The sequence below is a fragment of the Cricetulus griseus genome, chromosome 5, assembly GCF_003668045.3.
Source record: "Cricetulus griseus strain 17A/GY chromosome 5, alternate assembly CriGri-PICRH-1.0, whole genome shotgun sequence".
NCBI classification, from domain to species: Eukaryota; Metazoa; Chordata; class Mammalia; order Rodentia; family Cricetidae; genus Cricetulus; species Cricetulus griseus.
This window is the reverse complement of record NC_048598.1, coordinates 104,880,928-104,893,517: the sequence shown is the minus strand read 5'-3', so window position 1 is coordinate 104,893,517 and position 12,590 is coordinate 104,880,928. Positions and strand designations below refer to the sequence as shown.

General features: G+C 47.7%; 1 protein-coding gene across 1 annotated transcript in view; it reads left to right on the top strand.

The window, feature by feature from the left end:
• The window catches only part of Dglucy (D-glutamate cyclase), an 83,554-nt gene extending 73,670 nt beyond the window's left edge, over nt 1–9,884 (top strand). The window contains exons 12-13 of the mRNA XM_027419124.2: nt 2,490–2,641; nt 8,470–9,884. Of these exons, the coding sequence (XP_027274925.1) occupies nt 2,490–2,641; nt 8,470–8,619 (302 nt within the window). The 3' untranslated portion in view covers nt 8,620–9,884. The remainder of the gene's footprint in view (nt 1–2,489; nt 2,642–8,469) is intronic.
• Nucleotides 9,885–12,590: the final 2,706 nt, after the last annotated feature.

Genomic DNA, 12,590 nt, shown 5'->3' with positions numbered 1-12,590 from the left:
ACTCTTAAAGATGGCTAAGGTGGTGAATTCTAGTGTGGAATTTTTAGGTAGATGATAGGTACGTAGGTAGATAGATGACAGATGAATGGACAGACAGATAGGTAATTTGCTTGTTTTCATCCATGGGTCCAGGTTAATATAACTTCCTCTCCAAGGCAGACCATAGAAACTAGAATTCTCTTCCCTGAAGTGAGAATCTACTCCCACTTTTAGCCAGCCACAAAAAACAAATTTCTCCCATCTTTCCTTGTCTGATAGGTCCTAAGACCAACCTCAGTCCAGAGGAATCCTTCTCCCTACCCAGGATGAAGGATGTTGCACAGAGAGGCCAGGAAGAGCTCAAGGAAGCAGGCCTTGCTGTGTCCCCACCCTGTCTGTTAACATAGACATTCACCAAAGCCAAAAAGGACAGAGTTCAGAGTGCTCCCAGGTAGACACATGCTGTTCCTGGTGGGCAGTATATCCAGAATGAGGTTCAAACCCCTTCCTGGGTGCCTTGCCCATATAGCTCTTCATCTGGATCTTTCATAACATCCTCTGTAATAAAACAGTGTTCTTTTCCCTATGGCTGTTGAAGCAAATGAATTCCATCTAACAGCCAGTCAGTCAGAGGCTAAGGTGACCTGCCTGGGGCTAGGTACTGGCATCAAACAAAGAAGATGCCGTCTAGGAACGGAGACCTTAAAAAAGTCCATGGGACCTGACACAGTCATGACTGATAGCATCAGAACTGAATTGGATTGGAGCACACTTGGGTTAGGTATCTGCTGCTGCATAACGGTTAGAGCCCTGGCAGAGAAAGACACTCAGGCCCTCGGTGGTCACGATAACCTCTTGATTGCTGGTGTGGCAACAGGGAAGGAACCATTAGTTTTTCCCACATTCATGTCATGTAGATTTTAACACAATTAAAAACTTAAAAATTGCTGGGCGTTGTGGCACACGCCTTTAATCCCAGCCCTCAGGAGGCAGAGGCAGGCGGATCTCTGTAAGTTCAAGGCCAGCCTGGTCTCCAGAGCGAGTGCCAGGATAGGCTCCAAACCCTGTCTTGAAAAAAACAAAACAAAACAAAACAAAACAAAACCTTAAAAATTACTTTCTAAAAGAAAAGGATTGTAGGCTCTGGAGGGAGTAGCCTGAGTTTTGTCTACTTATTTGCTGTGTAACATTTACTGCTCTTTCTGTGTCTAAGTTGCCCACATGGCAATAATGACACTAAGTCTTATAGACTTAGTTTTAAGGACCCCAGAAGCTGAGTCACACAAGACATTTACAACAGGACTGCAGACTGAAACATTCAACCCAAGCAAGATAATTCTTTTCCCTTGAGTGTACCATTGATGACTCAAGTCACCACTATTTTGTATAGCACTAATAAACCAGCCAATGCCAACTGTCAGCTATGACCATAGATACTTGCCTTTTTCAGAGATTCAAATGTAACAAAAAGATATCTTCGAATTACTGACATACAATTTGATAGTCATCGTCTAGTCTTCATTGGCCATGTTTGACTGTATCCTTTTGTGTTCCCTGGAGTTCTGTTTGTATATTTGCTTACCTGGCTTCTCCCACCCCATAGTTCCACTTTGTCCACTGAATTCTATAATATACACATTAAATGACTCTTTTCTGTGCATCTTTCCTGAACCAATCAGAATTACTGGTTTCTCTTCCCTGCTCCCATAATCCTTTGGGAGCATCTCATTGTCTTCCTGAGGCTGGTTGTACACACCTCTCTTCAATTTGATGATCCTCTTCCTTTAAAAGGAATATTTCTCTCTCTCTCTCTCTCTCTCTCTCTCTCTCTCTCTCTCTCTCTCTCTGTGTGTGTGTGTGTGTGTGTGTGTGTGTGTGTGTAAATCAGAGGGTAACTTGCAGGAGTCAGTTCTCTTCTTCCACTGTACAGGGACTGAATTCAGGTCATCAAGCCTGGCGGTTAGTTTTCATTCACTGAGCTGTCCTACCATCCCCTCTTCCTTCATGATGCTGCAGCACCTAGAGACAGACTTCCATCAGCCTTGACAGGATGGAGAACACAAGCAGATATCAGAGAGGAGTAGACGAAACAGTCTCTAGCCCAGGGAATGAGCCCTGGCTGACAGAATAGAAAAGGAAGTCTAAAGGTGACTTAGGAATGGTTGTCAACACATAAAGGAGTGGCAGACCTCATATGATGGGCTGTCTGCTATATGGCCCAAGGGATAGGCTTCTTGTAGCCTAAGAGGTTGTGATCAGTCCTTGGGACAAGTCTTTACTCAAAGCTAACCTATGGGGCTTGTTAAACAATCTTGCTCCCCAACAATCTTGCAGAGATTCTTATTCAGGAGGTTTGAGCTAGGGCTCAAGAGTTTGTAACAAGTCCCCAGATGACCCCAGTGCCTGCTGTCTGTGCCAATTCTCTGAGATGGCTTCTGTTGCTTGAAGGCAGCCAGTGGACCACAGGATCTTTATAGTTCTTTGATGCATTTTTTTCTTTTGCATTCTAGGTGTTTCTAACTGGGGAGGCTATGCCCTGGCCTGTGCACTATACATTCTGAACTCATGTGACATCCATGAACGTTACCTCAGGAGGGCAGTCGGGCCTTCCAGGGTGGCTGTGGAGCAGAGCTGGACTCAGGCCCTGCCATCTGTCGCTAAGGTAACATACTGCAGCAGCCCACTGGCCTAGATGCAACCTTGTCTGATGAGAATTAAGTAGGCCTAAGTGTTCCAAACCATATGATCACATCAGCCACCATGCTACCCATGAAGCCAAAGGCAAAGCTACCTTTGAGGGACTGTCTCTCTGCTGGGTTAGGCTTTGAGACAAAACCAAGCAACCCTTTGATCTACTTCTGGTCCTGGGTCCTATGTGAGACCCATTTGGAGAGATCCTGTCCTGTCTGTTTGGCTGTTGGCAAGTTGCTTCCCCCCGCCACTCCCCAGAGTTGCTGGATGAAGGGAATGCCTGAGCCATGGAAGTGGTGACCTGGGTTGTGAACAGGAGGTGGGGTGGGAGTCCTTACTGTTCTCTTCACAGAGCTAACAGCTCCGTGAGGACACTAAAGCATCTTGGGTAAGCACACATGCTAAAGTGTGGCGGCAGATCAGGTGGGAAGAGAGTCCTGAGGGTGTAGACCGGAAGGACTCCACCAGACATTCTAGGTGGGAAGGGCATGAACAAAGGCCCTGGCTGTGTAAGATCGCTCCTCGATGGAGGATTGTAGGCTCAGGAGTGATGGGAGAGACCCCAGAAAAGCTTTCAAAATTGCCCCTGCATGTGTGTAGGAACTCCAAGCCTACCATAGGCTTATTAAGCACCTCAGGGTCAGCAAACAAAACCCCACCATGCAGTTCACCAAACCCCAAGTGCCGTTCTAGACACATCTCATAGGCCAGAACAAAGAGCAGCAACCCTTAATGTCTAACTTTAGCAAACTTGGGTATGTGTGGGGGCAGCATGGGAAGCATCCAGCCTTGAACCAGTGCTGGATGGGCTGTCCCTCCCTTGGTCCTCAATCCCTATAACTATCCAGGAGCCATCCTGCTCCCCAACACTGATCCTAAACCCAAACCTCTCCACTGTGGGTGCTTCCAGAAGGGGTGGACCTACCCTACCCTGAGGAGCAGCTGGTGGACCGGACCTATAGGACACAGATGAAATATCAGCTTCTTGCTGGCTAGCCCCATGGGGAATCGGAAACCCAGTAAGCCGGGCCAGAGCCCTGGCTAGTGCATTAGTTAAACACCACAACCTGGGCAACTGAGGAAACCATTTGCTTTGATATATAGTTCCAGAGGGACAAGAGGCCATCATGGGGGGCGGGGAACATGGCAGCCAGCTACAGGCATGGTGGCTGGAGCAGGAAGCAGAGAGCAAACTGGAGGTTGCTTGTTAAACTCACAGTGCTAAACTGGTCTTCCTGGATTGGGGAATTCTGAAGCAGGCCAGATGAACAGAATTCCAGGCTAGTTCCTGATGTGTCCAGACCTAAAGACCTGCTGGTCACTGGCTCAATTTCTAGGGATGTGTGCCCATTTAAGAAAGGACAGACAATTGTTATGTCTCCCAGCCAGGCAAGGACTGGTGCCCCTGAACCCCAGTTCCTGACAAACCTCCATATTTAGAGGCCCTTTTTTGTAGCCTCTTTTTTATGTTGTCTTGTGCATTTCTGCGCCTGGTTCTCTTTCTCCCTCCTGCCTCCCCTTTGTTGAATTCAGTAACTCTCTGGGTTATTATCTCCACAGAGGAGAGAACTCTGTGCGGTGGGTATCACCAAGTCCACCCGATAACAGGCAGAGCTGAAGTGGGATTTGGGGTCTCTCTGACCCTGACTCTGGGCTTTCCTCTGGTGACCCAGAAGTTTCTCAGCCCCTGAGAATGCTGGGGCATGGGGAAGAGGTAGGTGTGAGACTCAAGTGACATTTTCATGGGGGAAATGGTCTTGTCTTCCCTGGGGGACTCAGAGGCCTTCTGTTCTTTATGCTTCCTGCATCTGAACTGGTAAACATGGGGGGCTGCCCCCCACATGACTACTGATTCACACAAACACCAAGTATGAACCCCACCCAGCCAACCCCCACAGGCTCACACTCACCCTCCAGGGATGGAAAATTCTCCACTTGGCATGGATGCCCAGTCTTTCAGAAGTGTATTAACAATACCTCCTTCTCAAGGAGGAAATGGAAAGGCATGTTTTTAAAGCAAAGGCAGAAGGGCATTTGCTGAGCCCCTCCTGGGGGCCAGGCCCAGGCGTGTTCTGGGAAACAATGAGGAGTCAGACATGGCCTCTGGGGAAGAAGCTTGAGGAACAAGGAGAGTAACATGGGGGCCTCGATGGAAGTTTCTGTCTCCCTCCGCCTCCCTTCCACTTCTCTTCCTCCTCTGCCTCTCTCTGTTTGGTCTGAAATCCTGGCTCAAGCAATCCTTTCCTCAGCCTCCTGAGCACTTAGAACTATAGGTATGCCCAATTTCCCAACTCATTCAAAATGTTTTTTCCAGCTTGCTTAAAAATAACATCTTTCCCTGTAAATATCGGCCCACTGTGTTCCAAAATTATTAGCAGGTCACCACCTGCCTCTAAGCCCAGAAATTACCGTGGGGCCTCTGTCCCCATCCACTTTGACTCCATCCGTGAGGCCTGCCCTCCACTTTACTCCTCCTTCCCCATCTCTTGCTTCACTGTCTGCCTCTGCCTGGGCACCATGGCAGTTTCCAGCTCTGCTCCAGCAGGGAGGAGCTGCCCCTTCCACTTGGTCTCTTAGAAGATGTTGTGGTCCTTCCTGGAAATCTGCTGGGAGGGGCAATCTGCCCTGCTTGGGGACCAGGCAATTGGTCCCTGTGGCTCTTAGAGTCTGAGTGCCAGCCAATTCCTAACCTGCCATCTCCTCACACTCACCCTGAGGACTCCACAGCCTTCTCCATGTCCCAAGGATGAGAACAGTGAGGGCAGGCAGTGTTCTGGGAGGAAATGTCCCCATCGTGCCACTTGCATTGCTCCAGAAAGAGAGGATATGAGTAATGGGGAAGAGAAGTCGGAGAATGGAGCCCAGACAAAGGGTGGGAAATGCCTGTCTGGACTGGGGAGCCCCTGGCCAGGAGCTCTTGACAAAGACTTGTGTGGAAATGTACTTGGACCTCTCTTTCATGGGGATCATCTGCCTCCACCCACGGGCCGAACAGAAAGGCCGCTATAGGAACAAAGATAGTTTCTAAGCAACATTTGCCAGCTTCCCCGTGTGTGTGTGTGTGTGTGTGTGTGTGTGTGTGTACATGTCTGTGGTACACTTTCATGTGTACTCATATATATGCAGAGGCAAGAGGCTAACCAAATATCATGGTATTGAGAGCCTGTATGTGTGTATGTGTGTTCGTACATATTCATGTATGTACATGTCTGTGGTACACTTTCATGCGTACTCATATATATGCAGAGGCAAGAGGCTAACCAAATACCATGGTATTGAAAGACATGAGTTACAAAGCTTCAGTCTATAATTATAACCCCAGAAAGCATCCCTAGGGGCACCCTAGGGAACTGAGTTTGGTGTTGTGCTCTGTACTGTGACTATATATATTGTTGTCGGTTGTTTTTTTACTCTTTGACTCTTTTGGGGAGCTGCCATCCAGCTCCCAAAAACACACAAGAAGGCTTACTCTTTCTTATGAATGCCCAGCCTTAGCTTGGCTTGTTTCTAGCCAGCTTTTCTTAAATTATCTCATCTACCTTTTGCCTCCTGGCTTTTACCTTTCTCTATTTCTGTACATCTTGCTTTCCTTCTTACTCCATGTCTGGCTTACTCCATGTCCTACTTCTCTCACTCCTCCGTCTTTTCCTCCCAGGTTTCTCCTATTTATTCTCTCTGCCTGCCAGCCCCGCCTACCCTATCTCCTGCCTGGCTGTTGGCCATTCAGCTCTTTATTAGACCATCAGGTGTTTTAGACAAGCAAAGTAACACAGCTTCAGAGTTAAACAAATGCAATAAAAGAATGCAACACGTCTTTGCATCATTAAACAAATGTTCCACAGCATAAACAAATGTAACACGTTTTAAAGTAATAATCTACAACTGTACATACTGTGAGTTCCTGGTCAGTCAGCTAGCTTGGGACCACCTTGGGGGCTTGAACCTGTCAACTCACCCTTGAATCCCTGGGTCAGAGACTGTCACAGCAGGGGCTCAAGAGAACTGATGGAGAGAGAGCAAATGCCTCATCAGGTAGGTGGCAGCCCTTTAGTGTCTGCATTTCCTGCTGGAGATTTTTTTGGTTCCTTCTCGGTGAGGAAGGAGAGAGAGGGTGTTTGATTTGGCCCCTCCTGCCTGTTGCCTTCCCTTAACTGTTCAACAGGAACAGTCAGTCATGTTAGTGGTTTTGGCAGGTGGTTCTTTGGGACCTTACTTTTGGAGGGAAAGGAAAGGAGGTGGAACAGTCCCTATCCTTTAACAAGCTCTGGGGTTTCCCCACTGCAGTTAACAATAGGCCTCATTCCTACTGTGTGCCAAGGGCCATGGTGGGTGCCTACTGTGTGCCAAGGGCCATGGTGGGTGCTTTACTTCCAGAATCTCATTTAATCCTCACAACAGCTCCTGGGGGGGGCATGATGCCACCAGTATTAACACCCCCATTTGGCAGATGAGATTTCCAAGACGGAGAGGTTAAGACACTGCCAGGAAAACCCCACATCTGATGTGTCTAAACCCAAAGCCCTTCTGGGGCCCAGCTGCATTTTCTCTATGGCTCTGCTCCCTCCAAATGTTCCCATGTCAATGTTGGAAAATGGAGGCGGCAGCAGCAGCAGCAGCAGAACTAGCGCTGTGCTGGTTAGATTTTTCCCCCACGGGAATGGTCAATGTAACTCAAGCTATGATCATGTGGGAAGAGGAAAACTCAATTGAGAAAATACCTCCGTGAGACTGGCTTCTAGGAAAACCCGTGGGGCATTTTCTTTATTAATTGATGTGGAAGGGCCTGGCCAATGTGGTGGTTCCATCCCTGGGCAGGTAGTCCCAAGTTGTATAAGAGCTTGCCATAGAGAGCAAGCCAGTAAGCAGCACTCTGCCTCAGCTCCTGCCTCCAGGTTCCTATCCTGAGGCTTCCCTCAGTGATGAAGTGTGACCTGAGAGCTAGAAGCTGAAATAATCCCTTTCCTCCACCTTTTTAGTCCTGGTATTTATCCCAGCAGTAGAAAGCAGACTGGAACCTGCACCCACCCCACAGGAGGCTAACAGTGGGATCTCAGGAGGGCCTTCTGAAGCAATCAGAGCCATGGGAGCTCATCCATTGCATATCTAGGGACTGGGTTGGTGGGAGGATTGCATTTCTCTAAGAGTTAGGAGCAAGCAGGCCTCCACCAGGACATGAAATGTGTGAATGTGGTCATGTGATGGTAAGTGACTCCTCCCCCCCCCAAAAAAAACAGCTGATCTGTTTAAATCCTTTTTGTTTGAGACAGGGTCTCATTCTGTAGATCAGGCTGGCCTGGAGTTTGGTTATTTAATCCAGGCTGGCCTCAAACTCACTGTAAACCTCCTGCCTCAGCCCCGTAAGTATTAGGATGACAGCTATGAGTCACCACATCAAGCTCTCAATTTGGGTTCTTATAAGGAGCTTTCCAGTGAGTTCAAATTTTACTTTGTAAAAAGAGGCACATTCCTGGGAGTGGTGCCACGCACCTTTAAAGCCCAGCATTTGGAAGGCAGAGGCAGATGCATCTCTAGGAGTTTGAGGCCAGCCTGGTCTCTGTAGTGAGTTTCAGGTCAGCCAGGGCTGCAGACACCCTGTTTTAAAGAGGAGGAGGAAGAATTGAAAAGAAAAGAAAAAGGAAACAGAAAGAGAGAGAAATGGGGAGAGACTGTAAGGAACAGAGAGGGGGCTGCAGAGACGGTGAGAGGTCAAGTCCAGCACTTTCTCTACTTAGAGATTTTTGCATTTCCTCCCCCCACATGACTTTTTACCTCTTCCTCGTCTCCGTTTTTCCTTCCCAGGAAGAAAAAATGTTGGGCATCCTGGTGCAGAACCAAGTCCGGAGTGGAGTCTCGGGCATCGTGGGCATGGAAGTGGACGGGCTGCCTTTCTACGGTGTTCATGATGAGATGGTCCAGAAGCTGCTGGATGTCACCGCAGGGCACTTGTGACCCATGTGTGGCTTGTGTGCAAAGTCCCTACCCAATGACAAGCCTGTGTCCAGGCAGGAGGTCCAGAGGCATTGATTGCTCTAACTGCCCTTCATTCCGGCTTCTTCAGGCCACCCTTGTGGTCTGCTCTGTTGTTTTTCTTTTGTAGCTGTTGCTGTCTTTTAAGTTAGGCTCTCCTATTCAGCAACTGCAACTCCCCTGTTCCCAGCAATGGCTAGGTGGTAGGTGGCTAGGCTGCAAGGCTGCAAGAGCCGAAGCCTGGGGGAATTCTGTTCTCTCAGGCATGACTCTTTCAAATCTTGTAAGGAAACTTATTTAAATCTCTGTCCCACTAAAGAAATCAAGATTCAAAGATTGAGGTAGAATCCTGCTTCCCAGAGAGGCTGAATAGCAAGCAGCTCACCTAGTTCACCTCTTCGAATCTCCCATGAAGTCTTCGTGCTTTTTCTCGAGCCCCCCTTATAAACCCTTCTCCACCTGGCTCCTCCCTACAACTTCCTGTCAGCTAGTTGCTGACCCAGCCTCCTGCCCGCAGGTGAATTTTATTTAATCAAACACACCTTTGCATCACTAAACAAATGTTCCAGAGCATAAGCAAAAGCAATGCACCTTACAATAATATTTTACAACACTGCTCTGAGAACCTTTCTGCCTGCTTAAGAAATAATGTGTGACAGTTTACTGTAGGGCAGAGCATAAGAATAGGTATTGCCATGACCTGGGCTAATTAAGAAAGGCTAGAGTGCCCACACATGGAGTGCTGGGTTAAAACCCTGAGGCTTTGTACTCACCATAACCAGCAAAACACTTAAGCCTTTGAAATACGTTCTTTTTCTAATAGTTTTCCATTTACTGTTTGAAGGGGTCCCCCACAAGGTCCCTCCAGGCATCACACCCACTGCCCCTCACCTCCATTCACCCCATTTCTTACACACCTGTCCCGGGTGCTAACTACTATCCCTGGCCAGATTCTTTGCCCTCTTTGTGTGAGAAGGAAGCCATATTTGCCCATAGAGCCCAAAGGTGAGCCAGACCTGGCCAGAGCTCAGGCAGATGAGCTCGTCCTGATCTTGCACCACCTCCAACCCCCAATCCTCAGCAAAATCAGAAACTGAGCCACTGACCATATCCCGTTATACACCTGTGTGTCAGGATGACAGCTTGTGTGGGATCTGAGCCTACAAAGTCTTATTTCATTTCTTTAAATGTGTCTGGTATAGTTCTTCAAGGGACACTCATTGTGAAGAAGGAACACATGGTATAGATTTTACACTCCAATAAATCATAAGTGTAAAGAGAAATGTAATTTTGGTATGAACTTTGGTGTCTGCTGTCTATTTTTTATTCTGGCCAGGGTTCATGCCTGCAGGGTTCCATCTGCAGGGTCCAAGATTGTGTTTGTGGGAGACACTCAAGATGAGGGCCAGTCCTCCATCTAAGCCCTCGAAGCTCAGCAAACACACCTTGGCTCTGCAGCCTCACTGCCCAGGTCTCTTCCAGTTATCCTTTAAACTAAATGATTCCACACCATGAGGGACTCTCATCAAGAGGATACCCTGACAATTAAAAGCAAAAATAGATGACTACGTTGACTACAAGAGAGACTGCCATCACTATCTTATGACTCATGTTTGGGGGAAGATATTCATGGATTTGGCTTTTGCAATAGCAATAGCAAAATTCTACTCCAGCAATGAGCGTGCCGAAAGGTAGACAAGTTATGCTTGCTGTGGGAAGAAATGCATGGAGAGGTTGATTGAGCTGTTTAAGAAAAAAGACCCAATTTAAGACCCAATTAAGTTCAGAGAAGGCAGAGAGGGCTTGTAGACTCTGAGTGGGGCACCCAAGTGCCATCCTTTTCAGGGAGACGTACTTACAACTGAGGCTGGGGTACAAAGGAGGGCAGGAGAGACACCCTCAGAATGTCCAACTCTGGCTGTTAGTGCTCCATTTTCCAGGACCTGGCTTTAAAGTTTTTCTGTTACTCACTGCAATTCCCACTCAGCCTTGTCCTAGTCATGTGTGTTCTTAGAAGAAAGGTCTGCGTTCATGTCTGTGATGGCTACAACCTGCAAAAGCCAGTGACAGGAGAAGAAGAGATGGCCTGCAGGGAACTGTGGTGTCACTCAGGGTGAGATATAGGCCTGATTCCAGTCATTGCTAGGCAAACGGAATCTGTGGGCTTTTCTGGATGCTGTGGAGAGGGATCCTAGGAAACAGGACAGAGGATACACTCACAAGCAAGCTGGTGAGGCTATCTCATTGAGGTAGCATGCTCTATCCAAGTGGGCCAGCTTCTTGGTCCCTGGATGTCCTCTGTACAACTGACATCCTATTGCTCAGCCTGGAATTCACTATGTAGACCAGGCCGGCCTTGAACTCACATAGATCTACCTGCCTCTGCCTCCCAAGTTCAGAGATAAAAGGTGTGTGCTACTATGCCTGGCTTTTTTTTTTTTTCTTTTTGTAATGTGGGTTCTAGAGACTAAATTCAATCCCCATGTTTGCACAGCAGGCACTCTCCTGATGAAGTCATCTCTTCAGGCCCTTCTCTCTTTATGAACATAAAATAAAGCTATATTGGTCATTTATGCTTGTTATTTTTATTATTTTGGGTCAGAATTTGAACCCAGGGCTAACCATGAGACACACTCTTGCCCTTGTTTTATGGCACTGTGACTTGGATGGGGTTTACTTATTGCTCCAGTTCAATCTAGCTTTGACTAAAAGCTTCATCACTGAGAAGTGTCTTCAAACAACTGTACCCTAAGAGTTGCAGCTACAGTCACGGCCAGTAAAGTGATTCTGTGCTGGGGGCCTTAGCAGCTAAGATGCCCCTGGAATGGCTTGTCTGCATAGTAATGAGTTAGCTTCCACTGCTAGTATCTGTGAAGTGTGGACTGAGGGACCCAAAAGGGGTACTCGGCAGTGAGAACATTGGGTATTGTGATCTCTCTGCTATACTCCAGCACAAATAATGTCTCACATATCAGTATTCGTCTGGGAGTTACTAACTGAAAGAGAATAGGATTGAAATCCTACCATTTCCCCCAGAGCCCTGGACACAGAAACCAGACGAATTCCAGTTTCCATCCCCAGATGCATAAAGCAATTGGGTCGGGTCCCAGCTTTCTCAAGAATGCATGAGCTGATGGCAAGAAGCAGATGGGGTTGTGTTCTGTAGTGAAGCTTTCTCCTACTCATCTGGGGCCAACCCACAGGCCAGTGTGTGTAAACAGGAAGATGAGCCCTCATCTTAGTAAGCCACAGTGGTGAATAGAAAAGGAATTTTAATGGCTTCTGTCACCTTCAGAAGGCCAAACCAGATGGCCTTTTCCTTCCAGACCTTCTCTTAGGAGAGAAAACAGTATTAATCCTTAATAGTGTTCTCACTTAGTCTGTTTGGGAGAAAGATCTATTCTTCCACAACACTCCAGAACTCTGGAGTCTGACCCACGCAGGGATTAAGTGGTCATTTTCAAATGTATGTTTCAATAGGATGTGGTCAGTCATAGCAATAAACATTGAGTCTGTCACTGTTTATGACACTGAGGGTGTCCCAGCAGACAGAGGTTGTCAACAAACAAGGTGGGCGACTCCAAACAAAATCGGATGATTCTGGGGGAATGTCAGAGAGATGAATTCAGCAAGCCCTTCTTCTGGTCTAATGGAGGCTCACCCTCACTGTGGAGGCAGCTACGCAACATACAGAACCCCAAGTGGTCAAAGACAGAGGGAGTGGTATTCCTCAAACCACAGGGCTGGGCTTTCACCTCAAAAGTCCCTGATGGATTTGCAACAACACCCTGCACAGATGCCTTCAGGGTGGGTTTGCAACAATACTCTGCACAGATGCATCCAGGGTAGATTTTTGACAATGTGCTGCACTGGTACATAACTCTTGTCACAAGGCAGAAGAGAAGACCCTACGGCACTTGATGGCCTGGTCTTGATGGGAGCTCAAGAGCAGT